We start from the raw sequence: 26,006 nt of genomic DNA on the forward strand, positions 1-26,006 counted from the left end.
TCAATCTTGGTCTCATCTGACCAAAGCACACGGTCCCAATTGAAGCCCCAATACCGCTTGGCGAACTCCAGACGCTTGCATTTATGATTGTGAGTGAGGAAAGGTTTTCTCCGTGCATGCCTCCCAAACAGCTTGTTGGCGTGTAGACAGCGCCTTATGGTTGATTTGGAGACTTTGTGACCCCAGGATGCTACCATTTGTTGTAATTCTGTAACAGTGAGCTTTGGAGATCTTTTGATTTCTCTTACCATCCTCCTCACTGTGCGTGGTGGCGAAATAAACATGGGTCCTCGTCCAGGCTTGTTTACCACTGTTCCAGTTGTTTTGAACTTCTTAATTATTCCTCTCACAGTGGATATGGGCAGCTGCAGTTGAGTGGCAATCTTCTTGTAGCCTCTGCCTGACCTGTGAAGGTCGACGCACATCTGCCTCACTTGTATGCTGTGTTCCTTTGTCTTTCCCATGTTTAAGAGTGGATAAGAGAAATGGCCTCGGTGTCACGTCATATTTATACCCCAGGGAAACAGGAAGTGATGAATTACTAATTAAATGTTCCTACATACTCTGGTAAACTTTGTAAACTACTGTAGAAATGACAGAAATGCTTCAATTATATTTATTTCCTGGGAATTGTTAAGGGTGCCAATAATTGTGGAACAGGTGATTTAATGAAAAATAATTATTTTTTAGTCAGGGATTTTTTTTATTTTCTTACAATTCATTTGAGTTGAAGGCTACATTTTCCTACAATTTTCAGTGTGACAGTATTCTTCTGCAATAAACACTGAATTTATTTTAAGGCTTTTAACACATCTCAACCAGGGGTGCCAATAATTATGGAGGGCACTGTACAGGTGCAAGAATACCATGTGCCCAGAGTCATCAGGCATTTGGCAGGTGAAGGCCATAATTGAATAATGGAACAACAGCCCTTAGTACTCAGGTGAGGCCAGGCACTGATTAGCAGTTTGGTTTAGATGGTTGTTGCAAGAGTGTTACAAGTTCTTAAAATGTTTCAGCCATTCACACTTTCATCACTATGAAAATGCATGTGCTACTCTTACTGTGCTGCATCAATCACTTTTTAAGTATTGTAGTTTCCTCCGAAATTGTTTCATGCTTGATAGTATCCAGTGGTGTAGTCTACTTTTTTATGGTGGGTATACTGTATATTTGAGCATTTTTTGAAGTGGGTATACTGTATATATTTGTACTATTCAAAACAATGGATCAATCAATTTTAAGTGGGTATACTGAAATCCCTGAAAACATAGACTACACCACTGATAGTATCAGAGAATCTTTAACCAGTGAGAATGACTTAAGTTTTTCAGGTGGTATAGCAGCTTGATGGTGATCACGGACAAATGGAGGATGAATGGGTTTCAAGGTGCTGCCTAAAATAACTTGGTTGCTTCCACAACGGCCAATGCTGCTATTGTGCAGTACTTACTGTTTATGCTCAAAGACTCAAAGGATTATTTTCACAGTAGTTGTCTGTTTTTTCAAAAGACAGTAGAATGCTGTTGCAGAATTGCCCTAAATTAACAGCTATTTTTTTTACAGTGTATAGTATACTGTATATGTTTTCTTGGGTTATCATTTTATGCCGTGATGCAGGTGACATAGTCATAAGCATTACTGGCCCCAAAACAAAAATATATTCACACAATGTGTTACGTGCAGTATAAATATTTATTTATTACAATAGGATTTGTACAGAGTAATATCAAAATCACATACAATGGCCCAATGCCAACAACCAACTGAATAAGCTGCCATTTTAGTTTATGACGATGAATTCACGTGTGAGAAAATGTATTTTGTGAAAATGCAAAATAATGTTATGAACTCAAGTAAGACAAAATAATGTAGATAACCACCACCATGGATTCATTTCTCCTTCCCCCCTATAACAGAGAACAAATTCTGCAAATGACAAGGCTGAAAAACAAACCCTCACTCCAAGGTCATTATATCACTGAAAACTGCTAAGTTTCTGTTGAACAAAGTTTTCATATTGCACATGGCTTACATCATGACAACCAGTTCCAATAAAATCCTTGAAATAAATAAAACACATTAAATAGGCACACTATAGTACACGTTACAGTATTACAGGTATTACGAGTGGTTTGTTTTCAACTTATCACATGTGCAAAATGACCTCACTCCTCCCCTTCTTACCTCAGGTTTTATGTACATATCCTACATTAAATCAACTGTCCTATCTATTCCAGCTATGAAAAAGTCTGAATACAACCCTAATATGTATAATAGTATAATAATTTAATAATTATGTATATAATAATTTAATTATTATGTACATACGTATATGTTAATAAAAAGTACTCTACTCGTTATTTTCACGGAAAGCAGCAGTAAGCAGATAGCTTGGTCTTGGGGAGAGTAAGGCACCAGAGGTTCACAAATCGTCTTGTGTTTTCAAGTCTTCTGAGGGCAGTGGGAGTGAAGCCAATGGACGTGTCATTGAGGAGAGGCAGGCCTCAAGCCTTAGTGGTGCTACTCATCTTCTTCAGTAGAGGGAGCTATTGGGGACAGAGGGAATTCTTGGTTAGGCTTCCACTAACAAGATTCAAAAGATTCAGATTAAAAAAGCTAGAACATTGGTATTTTATTAAAGGCTGTGTGTGTGTGTGTGTGTGTGTGTGTGTGTGTGTGTGTGTGTGTGTGTGTGTGTGTGTGTACGTGCGTGCGTGTGTATTGATTGTTGGTTAGGGTTTCATTAACAATATCTCACAAGTGGGATTTCTGCTAAATCATTAAAAGGTTTGGTCAAATAATCTGGCCACGACTGTGTACTGCTTATTTGTATGATGCACATTAAGAGCAGTTTCAAAGTTTTAGGATAATAAATTACTAATCGCTGTGAATGAAATGTATTCCTGTTTAAATTGAACAACGATATATTCAATTATAATTACATATATACAGATTTATACAATATATAATTATAAATATACAGACTTGCCCATATCAATGTACAGGTTCACCATCAAAAACTATTTCAACCTCTTATTAATCGCTGTAGAATACCCCCCCCCCTCCCACCACCACCACAACCCTCATTTTCACCTTTTAAATGGTACTACAGTAAAAAAAAACAAAAAAAAAACATGAACTTAAAACTCCTATGATGATTCATGATGGCTTGCAAGTAGCAAAAAAAAAAAAAAGTCAAAGGCTTAACTCTTCAGCAGACATCCAAGCCTTTGTTATTACATAAGGTTGAAACCAAATTCTGCATTCTAAGAATTCGCTGTTGTCCTTGTCCAAGTCATAAGTTGTGCCAACTGAGGGGTCTCTGGCGGGCCACTCTCACCTTGTTCAGGTCCACGCCTGTGAGGGCGTTAACGGAGACGGGCAGCTCGGCCAACAGGCGGTTCACCTCTCCGGTCACGCGGCTGCTGTCCCCACTCAGGATGACAATCTCACTGGTCTTGGCCAGAGGGGCGGCCACCTTGTTGGCAATCTGTCATGATGAAAAACGTAGAAGAAGAAAAAAACATAAAGACTCCAGAAGTTCAATTAACTATTTGGAATATGCAATTTGCGAGGAGAGGAGACAAAACGTGAACTCTAGCCTACTTATTTTGTAACATTACTTATTTTAATACTTAAAATAATCCTTATTTTATATTTTAAAGCCTATGCATTGGATATATATCGATAGCCACTTTCACTTACAGGCCTTTTCCTAAGCTACAACACGAAAATATTACCTCACAACTATTTCCATTCCTCATCATAATACAGTACGTTCAACAACAAGATGAAAATGCAGCTCGTCATCTTGACCTCTAAAATTCTCAGCCTCTATAGATACTGTATATAGTTACTGGAAATGTGTAATAATAATAATAGTAAATAAAAAAAAACAGTCAAAGTACAAGTCAACTGGGTCAAACATCCATCGTGCCGGGAAGGGTTAAGGAGAAAAAGTCATAATCACAGTTGCGAAAAAGACGAAGCAGAGAAATCATGAGCAAAGGGAACAATTGCACATATGAACATCGGAAAAGTCTTAGAAATAAAGAGCACTGAATGCAAGGAAAGGCACAATTAACAGATATGGATTCACTCATTATCTCAAAGCCACTGTCAATAATTTATTGGTCATTTTTACCATAGTGCAGTATTCCGGAAGAACCACGAGAGGCTACTATTGAGTTCGTTTACATGGCTCTGTGTTTACATCCAAAAGCTGCGTAGCTTTAATGTCTGTCCTGTTAAGGTCAGTCCAGTGTATGCTTGTTGTGTGACTTTAAGGTGCACTGTGTAATAGTTTTAGTACAGATAATTTATTTCCAGAAATCATGCTGCCCATTCGCAAATCTTGCGTTTTTCATGAGTACTTATGGTACGACCACCATCAAATTCTATTCATTATGACAATTGCACTTTTCATACATGACCTGTGCACATTACAGTAAGAAACTGGCAATAAAGCCGACATGACTTGACTTGATAACTGTGTGCCTCGCGTGGTTGCCCACACACCTTGGGCAGGGCCTCCAGGACCAGGCACGTCTTGGCGGCGTCTCCGTACTGCTGGTAGGCCTCGGCCTTCAGCCTCATCTTCTCAGCCTCTGCTTTACCCACGGCCTCGATGGCGGCCGCCTCCGCCTCGCCGATCCTGCGGATCTTCTCGGCATCTGCCTGAGCCGTGAGTACCTTTGTGATCCTGCCAAGAGGGGACACACCAACCTCCAGCTGTTACTTCACATAATTGCAGCGTGCATGGAATACAATACAATACAATACAATAGAGAGCCTTTATTGTCATTAGACACAATACAATGACATTGAAAGCCTTCCTTCAAAATGCTCCAAGTGCAAAGCATTGAACATCAAAAGCACTGATACACAACAAGCTGAGGTTGATCCTCCATAAAATTCCCTGATATGGCTGTGAAGTGCTGAAATTGAAATTAAATTACTTGACATCCGCACATCTGAGTCTGTGGGTATTGTTTATGTCTAGATTAAAACCAAACCAAATTTTAATTTAGACTTTAAATGTTGCTGTGTAGCAAGTTATGAAGATGTGTTCTTAGCAAATTACTCTTCGTAGTTCGCACTACTTTATCACTGGTCACATGGTTGCACGTTTAATCCCCACCCTTACCACTCCCTTCCTCCCTCCATGGCTGAAGTGCCCAACTGCTCCAGGGACTGTCACTGATGCCTTGCAGCATCCATCAGTCGCTTTGGATAAAGGCACCAGCTAAGTGTAATTTAATTTGTATATGATGTATAGTTATGACGGTTAGAGTGTCGGACGTGTAGCCCAAAGGCTAACGGTTCAATTCCTGACACTCCAGGTTGTTGGGGGGAGAAATTGACCAGTGCTTTCCTCCACCATGACTGAGGTACCCTGAGCATGGTACCGTGCTGCCGCACTGCTCCCTAGGGGCGCCATTGGGGGCTGCACCCTTGCACAAGTAAGGCATAAATGCAATTTTGTTGTGTGCAGTGTGCACTGGAGTGCTGTGTCACAATGACAATGGGAGTTGGACTTTCCCAGGTGGGCTTTCATAACTAGTTTTGATTCCCCTCCTCTTGTTCAGTACTCACTTGTCTCCCTCGGCTAGCTGCTGCATCCTGTAGGCCTCGGCCTCAGCGGGCCTCTTGACGGTGGCGATGAGCTCCCTGTCGGTGCGCTGGATCTCCAGCTCCTCGATGGTGATCTGCTTGCGGCGCTGCACCACCTCGATCTCGATCTCCTCCAGACGAATCTTCTGCTGCTCCTTGGCTGCCTGCAGCTCGTAGGCCAGCTGGGCTTCAGCTTTCTGCACTCGTGACAAATACATGTGTATGCATTAGGTGCCAGAAAATGGACGAAGTACGTACTTGAGTTGCAGAAATACTTTACTTCAAACATATAAAGTGCAGAGTGTAGATATGGATGTAAGATGCATCTTTTGGCTGCCTGCAGCTCATAGACCAGATGGGACTCCGCTTTCAGAAACATAGTTTATTACTTAGTAAATATTCATGAATAGATTGCATTTGGCAATAGGCAGCACAGTTTCAGTGAGCAGTATAGTTGCAATCCCTACTCTGGCCACCATTCTACACAGTACACCTTTAACTTTTATGTATTAAGATCGCAAACACTATTCCACTGACCTTAGTGTTCACTTCCTGGTTGAACGCTGCCTGCTGCATCTCGAGCTCTCGTTTGGAGTCTGCCATTTTTGTGTCTGCCAAGAACTTGACGTCCGTCATTTCTCTCATACACTCTGCTTCCTAAACAAGAAGAGGAGCACCGAAACCTTGTTGTTACCGCCAGGTTTGGTTTGGTTCCCCCCCTCCCGTCAATAACTGTCTTGTTGGGGACCCTTAACTTAATGATTGTCCTCAACAGATTCTCAGTGCTGATCAGTAGCGACACCTGTGGATTGGGTCCGTGTACGGACCGTGTTATTTTCTTTGAAGGCCTCAGTGTTTTCCTGTTCATTCAAATGAATGCAGGAAACAAGATGAGGCCTTAAAAGAAAATAACACGGTCCGTACATTCAAACATGGCAGAGGTTCCCTGATGTTTTGAAGTTGCTTTGCTGCCTCAAGCACTGGACTGCTTGACCGTGTGCATGGAATTATGAAGCCGAAGACTATCAACACATTTTGCAGCATAATGTTGGAGTCCACCCCCTAATCCCATAGAAAATCTGTGGAGAGATCTCACAATGATAGTTTGGAGAAAGCACCCTTCAAATCACCTCAAGGATGGTCGAAAATTCCAGCAGAGCGTTGTAGGAAACTCATTGATGGTTGTCAGAAGTGGTTGTTCGCAAATATTTTGTCTGAAGGTTGTGCTACCAAGTATTAGGCTGAGGGTGTCAATACTTTTGTCCGGCCCATTTTATGAGTTTTGTGTAAAATTATCATTCATTTGATTTTTTTTCATTCTCTCGTGTTTTTTTCATTGCAAGAAAAAGAAATGAAGATATTAATAACAAAGCATTTGTGATTGCAATCATTTTCTGGACGAAATTGAGTATTATCCGACAGATTTGAAGGGGTGCCAATACTTTTGGCCAGCACTGTATATATTTTTTTTGTACATTTGTTCACATCAGCCAGTCCCATGTCAGTTCATTACCCTGATGCCAGCATCCCTCTCTGCGTTTGCCACTCCGATGTCGGCATCTCTCTTGACAGCCGCGGTCTGCGTCTTCCCCAGGGAGCTGAGGTACTCCACCCTGTCATCCACATCCTATCCATAAGAGAAATATATAAAATGTATAAAGTCATTCTACGGGTTTACAAGGCTTACAAGCTTACAAAGCTTACAATGCTTTCACTTTTCACTTACTGCACCAGAAATGACCAAAGTGGTCAGGCAGCCGAAGTTGTTGGTGGAGTTTGGCTTCATGGAAGAATTTGCCTTTTTTCATTCTGGCCGTGATATTGACATGTCTGGTTGAACTAATCGCAAAAACACCTCTGACATTTGAAGGTATGAACATTCCAATTGGTTTTCGCCAAACCATGTCATATCTCATTACATATTATTATTATTATTATTTGGTCACCCAGTTTGATTTGCCCCTAGGGAATTTATTTTGGTCGACGAGTTCGATGGCCCTCTATAGAGAAATAATGACTTAAGTCGCTGTGTTTGGTTCAGTCATTTCTGGTGCACATATACAGTCATATGAGGAAAATAAGAAATGGCCTACTTTTATGGTACGTGTCATATGAATAAGCACACATACAAATTCTATGTACAATATTTATGTTGCAAAATAAGCTTTTTGGGTGGATCGTGTATGGCTGAAACTGTTCACAATACATCAACATGAAGGATATACTGTAATCTAGATGCTGGTTACACATACTGTATGCAATATTTTTAAAGGCGGATATTTTTTTTTATCAGTTTACGTACAGCACAATCACGTCACAACGTGGATAAAAGTAAAAAAATCCACGGTGACAGGTGCGTTAGCCCACTAAAAGAGTTTTGAAATTCACTTTATAAAACTCAGTTTACATGAAAAACGGATGGCAAAAAAAGTGTGTTTTTTCAGAAATATCCTTTTGTGTAAGCAGTGCACAGTTTGTGAGCACTTTCTGTTTTCATAAACTCACTTTGATGGTGAAGCTGACAATCCCGATACCCATGCGATTGATGTCTGGGGCGGCCACCTCTGACACCAGCTTGGCAAAGTTGTCTCGGTCCTGATAGATCTGCTCCACCGTAAGAGTCCCTGGGGGAGTATGCCAAGAACATGGCCAATACTTTAAGACAAGGCCCCTAATTTAAATTTGTTACAAGAATGGCAATGATGAAGTCATTGGCTACGTTTACATGCCGTTTTAATTCCGAATGAATAATTCTAAATTAAATAGTTCAGTCGAGTTTCCTTTAATCTTTCATTTAATTCTGAATTAAGAAGTGTTTACATGACGTTTTCAAAGTGGAATTAAGCTTTATTCAGAATTAATTCCGAATTAAATGTCTCATGTAAACGTAGAGATTAGGCCTATGTCTTAATAAAGACTGTGTAATGTGTGGTATGGCAAAGGTTTAACAAATAATAAGTTCCACTGATGGCATGGGGATCTAATCCCCTAGCTATTGCCAGGCATATACTGTGCAATATTTTCAATCGTGGGTGTTCAGTTCCTGCTCGCACTGCACGAGTGAAATATACAGTATGGTTTAAAAATTCACCTCTCACGACTCACGTCCTCACACTATAAAGAACTTAAGTGTCAGCGGCGACCAGAATGCTCACACTGTACAACATGACAGACTTATTTTTCGAAACTACAGATGACAAAAACCTGTAAGGAAAACGCGCACCTGAGCTGAGGTGGAGGTGAGGACACAATCAAAAGCGAATCGCACTGCCTGGCAATTTGTGCCTTTTGTGCATGGGCACTGTGAAATGCAGTGTCAAATCGGGTCGTAGGGCTGACCAGGATGTAGGTTGCCCAGTCTATGTTTTTAAGATGTTGTAGCCATATTTTGTTTTTTATACATATATTCTTTGAATTCAAGGAGTACTTTCTTTGTGGACACCCTCCTTTAGGGCTGGACGATATGACGATATGATTATCGTGATAGAGTAGAAAGGGCTTGAAAGACACTTTTCTATCATGAAAAACTAATTTTATCCATCATTACAGCTAATATACAATTTAAAATATAATATAATATAATAATATTTGTGTTATTGTACCTATGCGTGCTCATATAACTGTAAAAAGCAGAATAAAAGGATTCATTTTATAGAAACATGGTGGAACGACACAATAAAGAGAAAACAAAGAGAATAACTGAAAACATCGTAACAAGTAATTGTGGTATATCATGATATATATTGTTATCGTGATAACTAATCCATATTGTGATATGTGTCTTTCTTTCCATTATCGCCCAGCACTGTAGATAGATAGATAAAATAATCAAACCGTTCTAAAATTGGCATAGCCTACCTAAGATTGAGCGTAGGTGGCCTTCCATCGTTCGCAAAACAACACCTTCAATCTCACTCACAGGCTTCCCCAGGAATTGCTCACAGGCCACAGGTAGCTTGTCATCATCTGGCATGACTCTGACCTACAGAGGGAAGATTGACAAAGTCATAAAGAGGTCTGTCCACTTTCTATCGTAATACAATTTGGAAATGCAGCAAAGCGAATTTCCAAAGCCATCATACTGTGGAAAACTGGTGTAAAGTGAACGTACATTCAGCTCTGTTTGGCATTTATCAATTCCATCATGAGCACAGTAGGCCAGTCAATCTAGCTCTAAAAAGGCCCAAACCCGGGATAAATTGCAATAGTAATCGTTCCTACTTTTAAGTGATCCTTAAGCCCCCTTGTATCACATATTAAAAATCTACAACTTTGTATTTAGTGGAAGATACTTTTTTTCAAGGTCAAATTTGACAGATTTCCAATTCATTTCTCCATAGGGAGACAATATAGGACATACAAGGTGAATAGGGTAACATTTTAAACCATGACATATTCATTTGAAACTTTCAGTTGGTTACCCTCATTCAGGCAAACGATTTTTGTATTGCAAGTCTTCTAGTGTGATGAAGCGGTCTGCACACTGTGTCTTAACTCCAAAAATACTTTATTTCATTTTAACATATGGCAACGTTTCGATCCAACAGGCCTGAGGAAGATCCCTCTGTTGGATCGAAACGTTGCCATATGTTAAAATGAAATAAAGTATTTTTGGAGTTAATACACAGTGTGCAGACCGCTTCATCACACTACCTACTACCTTTTGTCTGGCACCTGGACAACTACCTGTGGATGTGTGCACCCTACTTCCAAACACTATTGCAAGTTTTCTGACATGATGAAATATGCAAATGAGGTCATATGTACTGAAATATGTCATAAAATCTGTGGTAGCAGACGAAGCATAGAACAAATTGCAATAGTAATGGTTCATACATTATATTGATCCTTCAACCCCTTTGCATCACATATTAAAAATCAACTTTCATCAATTCAGTGGAACATACTTTTCCCAAGGTCAAAAGTATTTTACCCATTGAATGGTAAAATGCATTGGAAATCTGCAACTTCTGACCTTCAAAAAAGTATGTTCCACTAAAGTGATGGAGGTAGATTTGTCATTTGTGATGTAGGGTGGATAAAGTATCAATAAAAAGTGTGAATCATTATTCTTGCTATTTGTTTTATGGTTTGCCCGTTGTTGCATAATTAAGTAGATGTGATCTCATTTGCATTAATCATCATATTTCAGACAACTTGCAATACAAAAAATATGTGTCTTTGCTGGAGAAAATTACTGTGAAAATTTCAAATTGATATCTCATTGTTTAAAATTTTAGCCTATTCCCCAAGTATCTCCTATATTGTCTCCCTATGGGAAAATGAATGGGAAATCTCCAGCTGTGACCTTGAAAAAAAGTATGTTCCACTAAATATAAAGCTGTAGATTTTTAATATGTTATTTGGACATACGTAGGGATTACAAAAAAAACTTGGGATGATTACTATTGCAATTTGTCCCGGGTCAAACGCTAGATTGACTGGCCTACAGACTAAGGTGGTCGGGAGGTGGTGTACAACATTTTTGACTTGAGGTGACTATTCAAGGGCATTATCATTTCTGTCCAACAGTTAACAGCTAAACACCTATGAAATAGGACTTTAGAAATACCCTGATGTGCATGCATTTCAATGAAGACACGATCATATTCTTGCCTGAGTGGGCGGTGTTTAGCGGAAAGGTGAATTGGGGTCCTCATTTGACTAGCTCGTGGCAGTATTATTTTTTTTAACTATTATTATATTTTCACAGGATTATCTAAGGCGCTTATTCACTGTTTGTACATTAATTTCCGATAACTAATTAATTAATGGGCATTAGCTGTGATTGTACCACGTGAAGTCTGCTACTAAAAAAAATCATAGACCCATGCATGTATGTTGTGTTCTTGTGGATAAAAATGATAACACTATTGTGACAGGTGCATTTTAGAAATCTTGACTTATAACTCCGGTTTTAAAAATATCTGTTTTAAGGAGATAAACCTCCATATAAAGTATGTGTAAACAGACATACAGTAATAAACAGTCATACTGTACCTGTGCTATGCCTGTGACAGTGAGGGCTACTCCTTCTGCAGTCTCCACGTCTCTACATACGGGTTGTAGTGTCATTATCCTCAAGCTAATCCTAGGAAAATAAAGGGCCCAAAATACTGTTATGAACAAAAAAATCCTCTTGCACAAAAGAAAAAGGAAAGAAGGGTTCAAGATCAATGTCTTAAGACAACGACTTGATTATTTTTAATACTGAAGAAATTCTCATGATTCAATTTGATTTAAATTGATTCAATTCAATGATTCTTTTTTTTTTAAACTTGCAGGCTAGGTATGAAATATTAAATACATTGATGAAAGCTGCAATATCTGCATGCGTTTTATTTGAGAAACATTGTTATTACAGTCAGTATCATCATTACTGCATGAGCAAAGTGAGTGCAATTATAACACAAAAACAAGATTAATAGATCGATTAATCGAATTGTCGGCTAGGATTGATGCATTGATAAAGTCGATCATTGACTTCCCATAAAATGCCGCCATGCCATCAGCCTTTGTGAATGCAAAATGCACACCTTTGGACATCCGAAATAATCCACCACACCCAGGCGAAGTCACCCGTGATGTATTTCTTCTCATTCTGAAAGCCACCTGGAAATCAGTAGACACAAACAGTAAGGTAAGGTAAGGTAAGGTAAGGTAAGGTAAGGTAAGGTAAGGTAAGGTAACCCGAAGGTAGATTTGTTTGCAGGTAAAAGTAGCAAAAGCTCACACAAACAACAGAGTAGGCTACAGTTACTCACTGACACATCAGTCACAATAAAATCTTGCACAAACAACACCATACTAGTGACTATGAGTGCATCTTAATATGGGACCTTGCCTCCTCCACTTGCCTCCTCCACTCGCTTCTCGTCATGATGACATCACTGACAACAGCATTATATTTCAATATCTTGCAAAAGCTCAATTGTAGAGTCTTTTTCTCGTTTGCAATTGTTATGGTGAATGAAAAACAGTCCCTCAAAAGTTGTTGTGGTTAGGCTGACAGCTGGGAAACTTTATCCTTTTCTCCACGGAGGAGGGGCCAGGAGGCGGGGCGAGGAGACAAGCGCAAGTGGAGGTCTGGAGGAGACAAGGTCACAAGATTGGCTCTCCACTACTCTACTAGTATGGGATGGTCAGGACCAGGCTAAAAGGACAGTGACACAAAAAAAACAACCAGTTAACCGGTTAACCGGTGGCAGAACAAGCTAACGTCGATCCGGTCGACTAAGCTTATCGGTTAAACGGTTACCGGTTAACATCACTATGCTGGACGTCTGGACAAGCTAGTGAGCAAGAAATGTCATAAACCTACCATTTAATTGGTAAGGGCAGAAAAAGAGCTTCCCGTGCTTTCTCTACACAAGAGAATAAGATAATCCACCACCAGTCTCTCAAATCATTGACCACTCGGTATCAACTCTAGTTGACTGACAAAACATAACGTTAAAATCCAGAGCTCTGATCGTTGGTTGTTGTTCTAACGTATTTTTCTGCTAGCCATGGTCTGAGGCTTAACACAGCGATAAAATATATCACATTAATTTACCTGAAATAACAAGGGCTTCATTGGGTCCAACAGTATGAAAGTTCCCCATTTTTTTGCCGACGCAAACAGTTCAGATGAAAATGTGTGTTGTCCAATATCCACAGAAAAGGGAAGAATGAAGAATCAATGCTTGGGGACACGTTGAAGTTGCCAGTAGTGACACAGGCATTCTTTTCTGTTTGAAACATCGAATGTCCTCTTCGGGTCAATGGTGAGGAACAATTTACTGTCAATGGGAACAGTAGAAATAGGCTAGTCGCTACCTGTAGCGTATTACATTCGATGGTTGAGAACAACTAGACCTCCTTGGTTGAGAAGCAAGACATAAAAAATGAAATCCTGATTGATTCATCATCATAATTAGAATTTAGAGTTCAGCTAGAACTTCTCTCTGACTAGTTCGCGCCGCCGCATATGCCAATACTGCAATAATAATCTGCGTGCTATTTTTACTTTTAAACACTAGGGGGCATTATTAGTCCAATTTCAATGAATTTCAAGAAGCAAGTGTAGGCCTAAAGACTCTTCTCTTTCATTTCTGTCTGCTACAATGCTTGAGCTGCCCCAGTCTCGGGCCAGATATCTGGCATGATGTGTATTCTATGTGTATGTAGCCTACTGTACTCTTCTTAACCCTGTGTTAATTTTCTTTTTTTATTATTATTAAAAAAAAAAACACAAAAAACCCATAAACTTACCATAGGGCCTACTTAGCAGCATCTGCACTTATTGTTTATTTCCTGTGCACTTAGTATCTGCTAGTAATGTTGGCTATGATTATGTCCTCGAGTCGCTTAGGTTAAAAAGCATCTGCCAAATGCAATGTAATGTAATTCAATAATGCAAAAGACACAATTCATGATGAAAAGTTGTAAGCTCAGAAAGTCCCAAAAAGTAAAAAGAAAAAATACAAGTTGAAAAACGTTTTTAAGAAAAGTTTAAAAAGTATCTGTATTAAAAATGCAGTTCTGGGACAATTGACCCCTTTGTGCGATCTGACCCCTCAGATCTGATGATCATCATGAACATGTCTGACATGCCTAAATGCATTGAGTTGTCACCGTCACCATGTTATTTGCTGAGTAGAAAGTTGTGCCAAATACACAGGCCGATGAGTGTAGATTTCAGTTGATTTCCAGACTATTGATGTTATTTTTTTCGTGTTTCTTTGACACAAGAATCTCTGTCTCTCTGTCATTTTACTTCATTATGCATAACCGAACCCACATGCTTGTGTGTAGATGCTTTTTATGAGTGCAGTTTTAGAGTTGATATTGACATGGTGTGGATAGGCTATGGATTTTGTGTCAATATTGTTATTGACTATGTCACATAGGCCTACTCTCTTTCCCCGACATATAAATCTCTCATTTCCCAATTGCAATTCCATTTATAAGTGTGCCTCCAAGATGTGTCAGAGAGTAGGTGATGGAGATAAATTGAGTGTTTTAAATGTATTTTTATATACAGTACATGCTATTGAATGTGATCAGAAACATGTTCGGCCCTGCCGTGGCCAACCGGTGGGGCACTCGTCTGCCATGCGGCTGACCCGGGTTCGATTCCCGGCCCGGGTCATTTGCCGACCCCACCCCGTCTCTCTCCCCATTCATTTCCTGTCCACCTCTGTCCTGTCATCAATAAAGTAAAAAAGACACCCCCCCCCAAAAAAAAATAATTAATAAAACTCTTTAGAAACGTGTTCATGAGAGTCAAGAAGTTATTTCTGGTCCCTGGCTTGTACAGTTCAGTGCATGGCTGCGACTGGCATGGGCGTCAGTGCATGTTAATTGGCATCTTACCAGCTACTGATGGCTTCAAAGTGTGAGGTAGATAGACAACACCCCGAGATACCCCGAGGAACAGACTATGTCAACAAAATTAAATATGCAAATGGAAGTTGCTACACTATTCTTAATGCTCATTGTGACTGCGTCTCTGGGAATATTTTAGGCATACAGTGTAGATTTTAACTATAGCCAAAATGTTGTTTGTATTGGTCAGCGGTGGTGTAATGGTTATGGAGTTGGAATTTTACATCATAGGGTTCCTGGTTCATTCCCACCCTTACCAATCCCCATCTCCCATGGCTGGTGCCGTTGAAAAGGCACATAACCCCCACATCTCTCCAGTAGGCTCTAGGCCCAATAGGAAGATATACACCATATTCATAAAATAGAGAGAACAAAAATGTAATATCTTGCAAGGCATGGCATGTGAAAGTAAAAGATGAAAGAAAGAAATAAGGAGAAAAGGCAAATAAAAATTTCAAAGACAATTTGGCCCTGCCGTGGCCTGTGGCCTAACTGGGTTACTGGGGTTACTTACTACGCCATCAACCCGAGTTCGATTCCGGTCCGGGTCATTTGCCAATCCTTCCCCTTCTCTGTCTCTCCTCCACTTTCCTGTCGAAAATAAAGGCAAAATGCCCTAAACATTTTTTTATCTCTAAGAGAAGGCATCTGAGAAAAGCTATGTCTTGAGTTTGTTCTTAAAACTATCAACAGTAGTGGAGTTTTTTACTTTGTCTGGAAGCTGGTTCCAAAGCTTTGCAGCATAGCAGCTAAAGGCTGCCTCACCACACTTTGTTTTGACAGTAGGTAAAACCAGTAAGTTTTTCCTTCATAGACCTAGATGCCTAGTTGGTGTATACAGCTGAAACATATCCAATATGTAGCTGGGCCCCAACCCCTTTAATGATTTGAACACAAGTAATAAGTTAATGTCCTAAAGTCGATTCTGTAGCTTACTGGGAGCCAATGTAGGGACCTTGAAATTGGTGTAATGTGATCAATTCTTTTTGTTCTTGTAAGAACCCTTGCAGCTGAATTTTGGATTAGTTGAAGCTGTTTGATAGTCTTTTTGGGAAGGCCTGCCCAGAGGAGATGATATAAATCAGGAGGCTTGAGGAACTCAGTGCTGTGCTGCCCAGGTACAGTGGTGCCACTACAAGTCTAGGTTTCCTTGCCAGGAAGAAAGCTCATGCACATGTGCACTCCAAGGGGGAAGCCTGTACGCTTTAGGCCATACAGGTATTCGGTATTCCGCCAGTTGTGCATGCATAAAAAATGTGATTATATGTATGCAGTGCACATAATAGACAGCTGTATATTAATATGCATGATGATGAGAGACCGTGTGTGTCTGGAATGGTGTGAACAAAAAATTAGATTCGAGAGTGTGTGCAGAATGTTATGTATAATATATTATATTCCATGTTTTGTTCCGCAGTTGTGGTCGCTCACGGACCAGGACAGGACTGGAGTGATGGCCGTGGAAGTGGTCCTTGGGGTGCCGTCCTCATTCCGCAGCACTGCCACACCGTCAGCGTCTGCAAGGCACTCTGCTTTAGGGTCAAAGACTGTTATTAGTAATTGGTGGTTGAGATGCTGCAATGAATATGCTTTTAGATAGTCCACTAAAAACACACAAACAAAATAATCCATACCATAATGTCACTGGCTGCCGTTGCGCCGCCCTGACGTGTGCTATACTGCTGAGATGACACTGACCCTTGAAAGGAACACTAAGTAGTAGGACTTAAAGCGATACTGTAATTTCTGGAAATAAGCTCATTTTACACCTCTCCTTCAGTTAAATAATTGAGTTTTACATTTCTTCTGTTCTTTCAGCTATTCTCTAGGTCTGGTGATGCTTACAAGCTTGCAATTATCATTGAATCGTATGATAAGATTCTTATCTTTTGATAAGTTTTAATGGTGTATGCTAGCTTGAAGGTGAGAGGTGCACTGTTAGACTCAGTCAACCTCGGCTGGAGGTTGAGAAAGATACAGCTGAAAGGGGGTGGTGCCTAGTTGCCATTGTTGTACATTAGTCCACTTTATTTGGCAGGCTTATGATGAGGTCAAGGGGGCGTTGGGAGGCTTAGGATGAGGGCAAAGGGGCATTTATTCAAAAGAGGTTGAAAACCACTGCTTGAACAGGACTGTTCCCATGTGTAAGGGGAAATAAAAAAACAAAGATATCTAATCTTTCCACACCATATTGACTGTGTATGACCTAACGTGCCCTCAAAGAAAAACATACACCGGCCCTGTCATGGCCAACCGGTAGGGCACTCGTCTGCCATGCGCCGACCCGGGTTCGATTCCCGGCCCAGATCATTTGCAGATCCCTCCCCATCTCTCTCCCCATTCGCTTCCTGTCCACCTCTCACACTGTCCTATCATCAATGAAGTTGCAAAAGACAAAAAAAAAACCTTAAAAAAAGAAAAACACACACACTCTGCAGTACATTCTCCATGCTGCAACATTTCCTGTTTCATGCAGCAGCCTTGTGGAACCTGAATACATTACATTACACAGAATGATCACAATTTTCTACACATGAAACATTTAACAGCTTCAAATGGCAGTCACTGCAGCAGAAATATTCCTTTTTATGCTCTCCTCAGCACACCACAATTCATTTTAATTGCTTTGCAGCACATGGAGGAAATGTAAGTTGGGTGGAAAGAGACGTGATTTATTGGCCCCCTGTGAAATTACCTTTCAGTCTCTGACGCGAAGAGTTTCAACACCGGTTTGTTTTCACTCAAAGCAATTAGATTAAATTGTATGTCTTTTGTTCTATTTGAAAGAGGCGGAGGCTATGGATTATTTTTTGTGAACACTCACAACCAACTTTAATGGAGCCTCAATTTTAAAGTCTTAAAGGTATTTTCTCACATTATCAAAACACTTAATGAAGAAACTGAACAATAAAAGGATCACTCTGTCATATTAAGTTACAAACTAGATCATTTTCCTTCAAGGTGCTCTGTGTGATATTTTTAGCGGTCTCCAGAAATCATGCTGCCCATTCCCAAATCTTTTATCACAAATACTTACCACCACCATTAAATTCTGCCCTTTTGAATTTCCACACAGACATTTTTAGTTGCAAACTTGCAAAACTGTACTTTGGTCATAGAAAATATTATTTTATTATTAAGCAAATATTCATGAAAAGATTTGGCAATAGGCAGCATATAGTTTCAATGAGCAGCATATTTGCAATACGTCTGCCCACCCTCCTACACCTTTAAGACTTCAGACCAGTCCATTCCATTGCCTTTCTCCACTCACAGTACGTTGACATTGAATATTTACACCTAATTGTGTTTTTGGTGACACTCTCACCTCATTAAACATTTAAAGATGAAAGATTTTTTCCCCACCTGCCAGTTCATGTAGGCCTATGGTTCTGGACAATTTACTGCAAAAATGTTCATCTAATATTAATGTGAGGTGAGGTGAAGTGCATTAGCTCTCCTCTGTAAGGCTCTGTGTGGGCACGCAAGTGCTGGACCCGTGGGCTGCATCACGGCCACGACTCTGTGACACATTAGCACTCCATCTTACCTCCATCACCCCTCTCTCTCTCTCTCTCTCTCTCTCTCTCTCTCTCTCTCTCTCTCTCTCTCTCTCTCTCTCTCTCTCTCTCTCTCTCTCTCTCTCTCTCTCCAGAGGTCCAGCATTGCCCAGTACCACCGATTGATCACCACAACTCTTAATCCCATAGAGTACATTGCGGCGTTGTGTCGTGCATTTGCATTTTAATAACCACTGTTGTTTTGCATTAGCATGTAAATGAAACCACTAGTCTTGCCCCCACTGTTTGTTTGTCGATTTTACGGATTTCCTGGCACATCTTTTTATAAACACGCAGGTCTCAATCAGCAGAGCACACATGGTGCATCTGCCATTTGATATTTAGGCCAACTTGTTCCCTGAAAAAATCACTTTCCAAAGTTTCAGTGAGTACGAGCTGAGAGTGAACTAAGGTTTCAGTCTTCTATTTTTACTTGAACTTAAAGACAAAATTGTTTGTCTTTGGGAAGACAGAAAATGATGTGCCACTTGGAAAATGGCTCCACAGTCCACATGCAATCGATTTACAGTAGTGGCAGTGCATTGATTTGGCGTTTGTGTTCTCATGGCTCGCAAAACCATTCTGCTGCCATTGTTAGTTTTTTTATGAGTGCTTGATGAATAGCTGGATGCTCAACGGAAATATTGAGCGAAACCCCCCATATTTATTGTAATGCCGAGATGTTGACCTGTTACAGTACCAGAAAATGAATTTACAGAGGACATAAACTAGCATTCAAACATATTATACAACCCCATCTTAATTAATTTCTATATTGTGGAAAAACACTAGGCCTATTTTTCTACTGCGATATGAAATGTAAAGCAGTCACAATCAAACACCAACCACATCCTGTAAGCTTTAAAATAGCAACATAGGTACAGGCCTAAGTGTATGTACCAGTAAGTATAATTTGTATGCGTGATTGTGATGTAACATTACAGAGGCTAGAAATGTCTTTTACACAGTTTTATTGATTTATTGATGTTTTGACCATCAATTATTAGACAATGCATCTACATACTATAGGCTGGAATTTTCAGTATAGAATCGGGTTCAGAGTTGTAAATAGTCACACATGTTGTGTGGGAAGAATCCAAATATTATTAGTTTGAATGAATTTAATGAACCATTCCATGATATTTTGATTGATTGCAATGTACCTGCATACTGCTGCATCAAAAATTGGTTCACACAAAATGTCATTGCTTTCAAATATTAAAAAAAAACCTCCTCGTTTAATTAACCTGAAACTAATCACAAATGCAGTACTATGTAGATTTATACAGTATGTTGCAGATTCTTAGGGTTTGTTCATTATTTTTTTAAATTACAAAAATAAAGTATCTACAGTATATAGATATTGAGCAGTCCATCACCAGCAAGCCCTTGTTTCATGGGATTTTGTTTCTGTTTCATTGTGCTCATTTCAATGGGCTAATTGCTCACGAGAAAACCCTGTTGAAGCTGCATATGCTACAGAGATATGATAGCCTATTATTACTGACATCTGTTGAAACAATAACACTGGTGTACTTATTGTGTAAAGAAGACCTCAGAGCTTCAGCAGTTGGAAATTCAAATACAGGTCTAGAAAAACAAAAAGACCCTGAGACCCCTGCACCATGTACGCTCTGTGTGCACAGGGGGACCTAGCCTCGTATCCAGCCTCGGTAATTTCCAGCCCCAGATTTCACTCTCTCTCAGGCCTCTCTCTGTCTGCTTTCCTATGAAATAAAGCCCCCCAAAAGTAGATGAAGACCATAAAAAAACACGCTCTCAGTGTGTGTCTGATCATCGGTGTCTAGTTTCAGAAACAGGATGTGCCATCATTTTATAGGTCCTTGACAAGCAGCTTCATGAGATGGTTTCCACATAAAAATCCCTTTTATCAACAGGGGATAGATGTTGAGAGGCTGGGGACAGTGTGTTTCTCTGAAGCTCCTTTGTTGGGTTATTGACAGGCTACAACAACGGCGCTTCAGAGAAATGACATGCCTCTGAGATGTTATTCCTCTAGATAGATGTGCAGATAAAAAGCCACTCACATCACATGGTTATTGGCAATTGAAGGCCTAGAACCTTTATATAAACCCCACTGCCCAAGATATAGAACATGAAATATCAAAAAAAAAGTGAAGTGAAGCATGTGAAGGTTAGAATCTGCTTTAGCAAGTACCAACAACACCACTCCATTACTCTGTTTTCATATACGTATGTACCACCTGTAAGATTCTCTTGACGTTTTGTAGCACATTATCTATAGGTCATCGTTTGCATGCCTGTTAATCCTGAAATGTTGAGGCTTCTGTTCAATGAGGGTTTTCCTATAATGTTAGATGGGAATAGGGAACAACATGTTTGACGAAGGAAAACAATCACTGCTTGGAGGGAGAGTGACAGCACATGTCACGGGTAAATACGTAAATCTGTCAATCACATCTGGAATGTTCAGCATGACTTTTCCGCATACAAATGCATCAGTGTGCTGCCTTTGACGGGCATGACCGAGGCAATGGCCTGAGGCTATTTTGATGCTCGGGGCTGGGAAAAGGAGGCTACCAATCCATTCTGCAGTGTAGTCTTAAGGCTGCCAATCCATTCTGCCATGTAGTCTTAAGGTTGGAATATGCCTGCTGTGCGACCTTTCACACGAACAACTGTGTTACTGTAAGTGCATATGCTTGCTGCCGAACTGCCAGAGCACTACACAAGATACTGAAGGTATCATCTATAGGGGGCAGAAAGCCACAGAGGATAGAATAGAAAGAATTTTCCACCATTGTTTGTCTCTCAATGCCACTGACCTATGCAATTCCTCACAAAGCTGTCAGTGGCACTGTGTAAGATATGGAGTAAGGGAGGCATTCGTGCCAAGAATAAGGCCTGCCAATTACCTCAAGAAACAAAGGTCTGTGCTATCTTCAGGACTATAAATACCATTGATGATTCTCTGAGAAAAACAGTGTTAGAAGGCAAAGCAATTATTTGAAACTTCTGAGGATGTCCGTGAATCCTTTGAAAATTGTTTCATTTCTGTCAATATGCTTTGCTTCAATTTTACATCCTTTACTATTCAGATTGACGAGTGTTGAAAGACTAATTAGCGATAGTGACATGAGTTGTGTGGCAGGCCTTGTGATGATGTCAGCTTTGTCTTATGTTAACCTACTTGGATGATAATTTAACAATGGTAATTGAAGTATGATTTAAATATATGGTAACCATAATTGTATAGGGTTGCATGTGATTAAGTGCTCTTGTGATTGTGTTTTTGAAAATGGGTCTGACATCAATCTGTTTTCTGCCTGTAATCAACATATGAACAATATAGTCAGGTATCTTGTGTAATTTCGTTCAATTTTTTTGGGGATTATGAAAACTATATATTTTTGGAAACCTTAGACTGTGAGGAATCAGAAGAGCGATGTTTGACAATTTTTTTGCGTTGCTATGGAGACCATATTGGGCTTTCAAAATGGCCGCCTTCTAATACCAATTTATACTATCTTGCATCTTCAGGAATACCTGTAAATTAATTTTTAGCAATCAATTTGTCATGTGGGATGAGAGAAAATATTTCCATATAGTTTTGGATTATCAGTGACCCATACTTGAGTTTTTGTTGTGTTTTATTTTGTTTTAAGGCGAGACAGGGCAGGTAAATAGGGTACATTTTTAAATTTACAGATATCACTATGAAACTTTACCAGTCAATTAATCATATGAATAGGAGAACAAAATGTATTACTAGTTTAGAATAATGTTAAGTTTAAATGTACTTTTTAGGCTATATCTAATTAAATATGCACTAATTTGCATATAATTTGAAGCAACTAATCTGGCCGCCTGAAAAAGCCAGGTTTAAAATTATTATTATTATTTTGTTAGTAGTCCTATGTTAAATACAAAAACATAGCCACAATTCCCTCTCTATCTTCTTTTTTATCCAATAAATCAGAAAATACTGCCAATGACCTTACAAAATGGCTTTTCGGCTATTTTTATGCTTATGATGTCATAAAAATCATGAATGAGATCATCAAATCCCTCAATACAAACATTCACACTATTGCTAAGAATAGGCCTGCAAAGTTGGGTGCAGATAGGTTCTATAGCAGAGGAGATTATTTGCTCAGAGTGGGAGAAAAAGCATTAAATTGTGAACTCACCCCATCTTTTCCCTTCTCCTTCCCTTACTATTCTTTTAGGCCTACACAGCATCAGAAAAGAGTTTACAAATCATCCTCGTTCTCATTGTCACTGTCACTACTTGAGAATCATTTTATAGCAGTGTGTGTGTGTGTGTGTGTGTGTGTGTGTGTGTGTGTGTGTGTGTGTGTGTGTGTGTGTGTGTGTGTGTGTCTGTGTCTGTGTCTGTGTCTGTGTGTGTGTGTGTGTGTCTGTGTCTGTGTCTGTGTCTGTGTTTGTGTTTGTGTTTGTGTGTGTGTCTGTGCCTGTGTGTGTGTGTGTGTGTGTGTGTGTGTGTGTGTGTGTGTGTGTGTGTGTGTGTGTGTGTGTGTGTGTGTGTCTGTGTCTGTGTCTGTGTGTGTGTAATGTTAGCACATAATACATATGTGTACAGGGAACCTAGTAATTCTAGTTGAAATCCAGGTGTCCAGATTATACTGTACATCCTTTATAATACACACCACAGAAATCCAAGATGTTATTCATAAGACATCAACATAGGCATGTACAACAGACACTGCAGAAATGCAGCATATCAGTCACACATCTGCATACATGCATAGAAACGTTCACTTAGCTGTCCAAAAAAAGCATGTAATTGAAAAGAGTAATAATGTGTAATGGTGGTAATCCCTCCCAAGTACAAAAGTGTCATATAATGCAGTGTGGTGCTCAATGCTCTAGTACTGTAAGTTGCACTGTGTTGCCAAGTTCCCTTTGGATAGAAAGGCTGCCCAGTGCTGTGAGAGACTTCAGTGCTGCAGATTGTCCAAGATGGTGCTGCATATTGTCCTGGGCTAAATTTCCCCAAATAAATTAGTATTAAGTCATTATTAATCTTATCCCTTAACACAGTCCCTCTGTTATAACCTTATTGTCACCAAAATGATAATGACCAAGTCTTAATCGTTTACTATACACGTCTATATAAGACTCCCTGTATTTTCATAACAATGTTGTTATGATGTGGTTGTTTTTTTTTCAGCAAAGAGTGAATAGTCCTGCTGACAGGCCCATCTGCAGTAAGAGGCTATTACCGTATTGGCCCGAATATAAGACGTGTTTTTTGTTCTAAAAATAGTACTCTAAAAAGGGGGGTCGTCTTATTTCCGCGCGCTAGAGAAAAAAGTTTAAAAATATATATATATATATTTTTTAAACTTAACCTGAATTCGGCCATTAGCCTATGCTTCACAACAATGCCACAAAACTCAATAATGGATGGGTTAAGAGATTGTTTTGTCCATATCAAATTTGCAGATGCTTGTTTCGTTATGACAGTTGCACCGCACGTCTATCAACTGTCAATGTCAATGCGATGCGGACGACAGTGCAAGGGGAAAAACACAAGTCAATCGCGGCTTGTTGCTCTGCTTTTATTTGTGTTTGGTTTTACAGTCTCATCAGGAAAGCTTTGGTCGTTCTCTCTGGTCAGCCGATAACGCCACTAGAACTAAAGAAATGAAGGGTGATTTGACGAACAACCTGTAGGCTAAGTTTTGGATGCTGTCATAAGCCAATCAATGGTCATCTGTGTGCGCGACAAAGCGACGATATGCCTCGCAACGATGCAACAACACAGAATAATGGTTAGGGCAAGAGATTGTCTTGTTCATATAAAATCACTAGGAGTTTTACCCTTGGTACGAAATGAATATCAATCGGACTTTTAATGTCAACGTGGTCCTGATAGGCAGCGCATGGGTTTCAAGTGCAATGCGTCAATCTGCCTTTGGTCACGTTCGGTTTCTACAGTCCAACGGAAAACTTTGGATGCATGAAATGAACGGCGATTTGGCGAGGCGGCTGCTGGTTAGATATTGCTGTCAACGAAGCATTTCGCAAAATCTGTGCATTGCACAATAGATTGCCTATCTCTACTGGACTGGTTGCCTGCCTGGCTGGCGCAGACTCTGAATGTAGGCTATGTTGCGTCGCACTTTAAACAGGCGGGCCCAGACGGCTGTAGCCTGTTAGGGTGCCTATTGGCGCTTGACAGATGAAGTCAGTAAAGAAAGGAAAAGGATATGAGTAGCCATCTGTGGTCTTATATCATGGAAATTCCATGAAAATTATATTGTGCAATTTGTTCTTTGTAAAAAGCCTCAGATTTTCCAACAAATTAAAAACTGCATTTTGAGAAAAGTTTCAAATGTGAAACAAAATTAAGTCTTCAAAAAACTTTTTTCCCCAAAACATGAGCCTGAAAATGGGGGGTCGTCTTATAATCAGGATCGTCTTATATTCGGGCTAATACGGTACTTAATTATGAGGCGGCCCCTTGTCAGTATGTCAGAATAGGTCTGACATCATCACTAAAAACTTAAAGGCCTATATAGGCCTACACTACTTTTCCTTATACGTATTATGTTCATCATGTTGTACAGGTATACTGTATGTGCAAGGAAAGGTATTGTGTGGACTTGAATTGATGTCTACCCCTGATATTGTCTAAGGGGTGCCTCATACTTAGTACCACTACCTAACATGGCTGGACTAGCCAAGGCCTACAGGGCATTTGACGGTGGACTGGTGATGATTTTGGCCTGGTCCTCCTGTCTGTGCAGTTGTATCAGTCCTCATGCCGCTACAGCAGGCCTCTCCGAGTCCGATAATACTGATTTTGTCTTTTGTGGTCAAAATAGCTCGTAATAGAGGAGTGAAAATGTTGTCACAGGCTTCATTGTCTCTCTCAATGCCTGTTGGACGGTCTTGGCTAAAAATGCCTGTCCAACCCTGCCACCTATGTACTACCTACGCTTAAGTGTGTTTGGGAAACTCAGCCAAGGAGGATATTATAAGGGTTACCAGCAGGGACAGCCAGATAAAGGTAGATAATTGTGCATGAAGACTCACGCAGTCCAGTCCATCATGTTAATTTCCTTCTGTCAGACACACAGACACTGCCACACCAACACATTATGTCACTGTGGTTTCTGGTAATGCATGGAAATGATCAAAATAAAAAATCAAAACATGAATTTAGAAACTACCACTTACTTTCACGTACACAGTAAATTCTGCAGTGCTCATTTAACACTTAGAGAGTTGATTTGACATCATTTGGACTCATATGAACTTTCTAAGTGTTGAATTAACACCACAACATTTACTGTGTAGTACATGTAGTTTCATTACCACTCACGGAAGTAGTAACTGTAACGAAATACAGCTCTTCTTAAAATATTGTATTTAGAATAATGGAATTTGGAAACATGTAATCAGTTACTCCCCGTTACTGGACTCCTGAGTACAGACTACTCATACTGC

The 26,006-nt window shown here is 39.9% G+C and overlaps 1 protein-coding gene and 1 long non-coding RNA gene across 2 annotated transcripts; one reads left to right on the forward strand and one right to left on the reverse strand.

Moving 5' to 3' along the window:
• Window positions 1-1,676: 1,676 nt before the first annotated feature.
• Window positions 1,677-13,325, reverse strand: LOC134467870 (flotillin-2a-like). Its single transcript, XM_063221842.1, has 11 exons — window positions 13,172-13,325; window positions 12,153-12,228; window positions 11,617-11,707; window positions 9,475-9,598; window positions 8,122-8,240; window positions 7,130-7,243; window positions 6,154-6,273; window positions 5,599-5,813; window positions 4,522-4,705; window positions 3,344-3,493; window positions 1,677-2,549 (listed from the first exon to the last, which is right to left on the reverse strand). The coding sequence occupies exons 1-11, from the start codon at window positions 13,218-13,220 to the stop codon at window positions 2,508-2,510; spliced, it is 1,284 nt and encodes a 427-aa protein (XP_063077912.1). The 5' UTR covers window positions 13,221-13,325; the 3' UTR covers window positions 1,677-2,507.
• Window positions 13,285-16,517, forward strand: LOC134467872 (uncharacterized). The gene is made up of 2 exons (XR_010038658.1): window positions 13,285-13,382; window positions 16,403-16,517. It is a non-coding gene; the product is annotated as an uncharacterized LOC134467872 (long non-coding RNA).
• Window positions 16,518-26,006: the final 9,489 nt, after the last annotated feature.

This window comes from Engraulis encrasicolus, chromosome 17 (genome assembly GCF_034702125.1).
Source record: "Engraulis encrasicolus isolate BLACKSEA-1 chromosome 17, IST_EnEncr_1.0, whole genome shotgun sequence".
Lineage (NCBI taxonomy): Eukaryota > Metazoa > Chordata > Actinopteri > Clupeiformes > Engraulidae > Engraulis > Engraulis encrasicolus.

Coding starts and splice junctions, on each gene's coding strand:
- LOC134467870 (XM_063221842.1), bottom strand. CDS start 13,220: ATGGGGAACTTTCATACTGTTGGACCCAATGAAGCCCTTGTTATTTCA. Junction 12,229..13,171: donor TGAAGCCCTTGTTATTTCAG/GTAAATTAATGT, acceptor ACTGATTTCCAG/GTGGCTTTCAGAATGAGAAG. Junction 11,708..12,152: donor ATTATTTCGGATGTCCAAAG/GTGTGCATTTTG, acceptor TTATTTTCCTAG/GATTAGCTTGAGGATAATGA.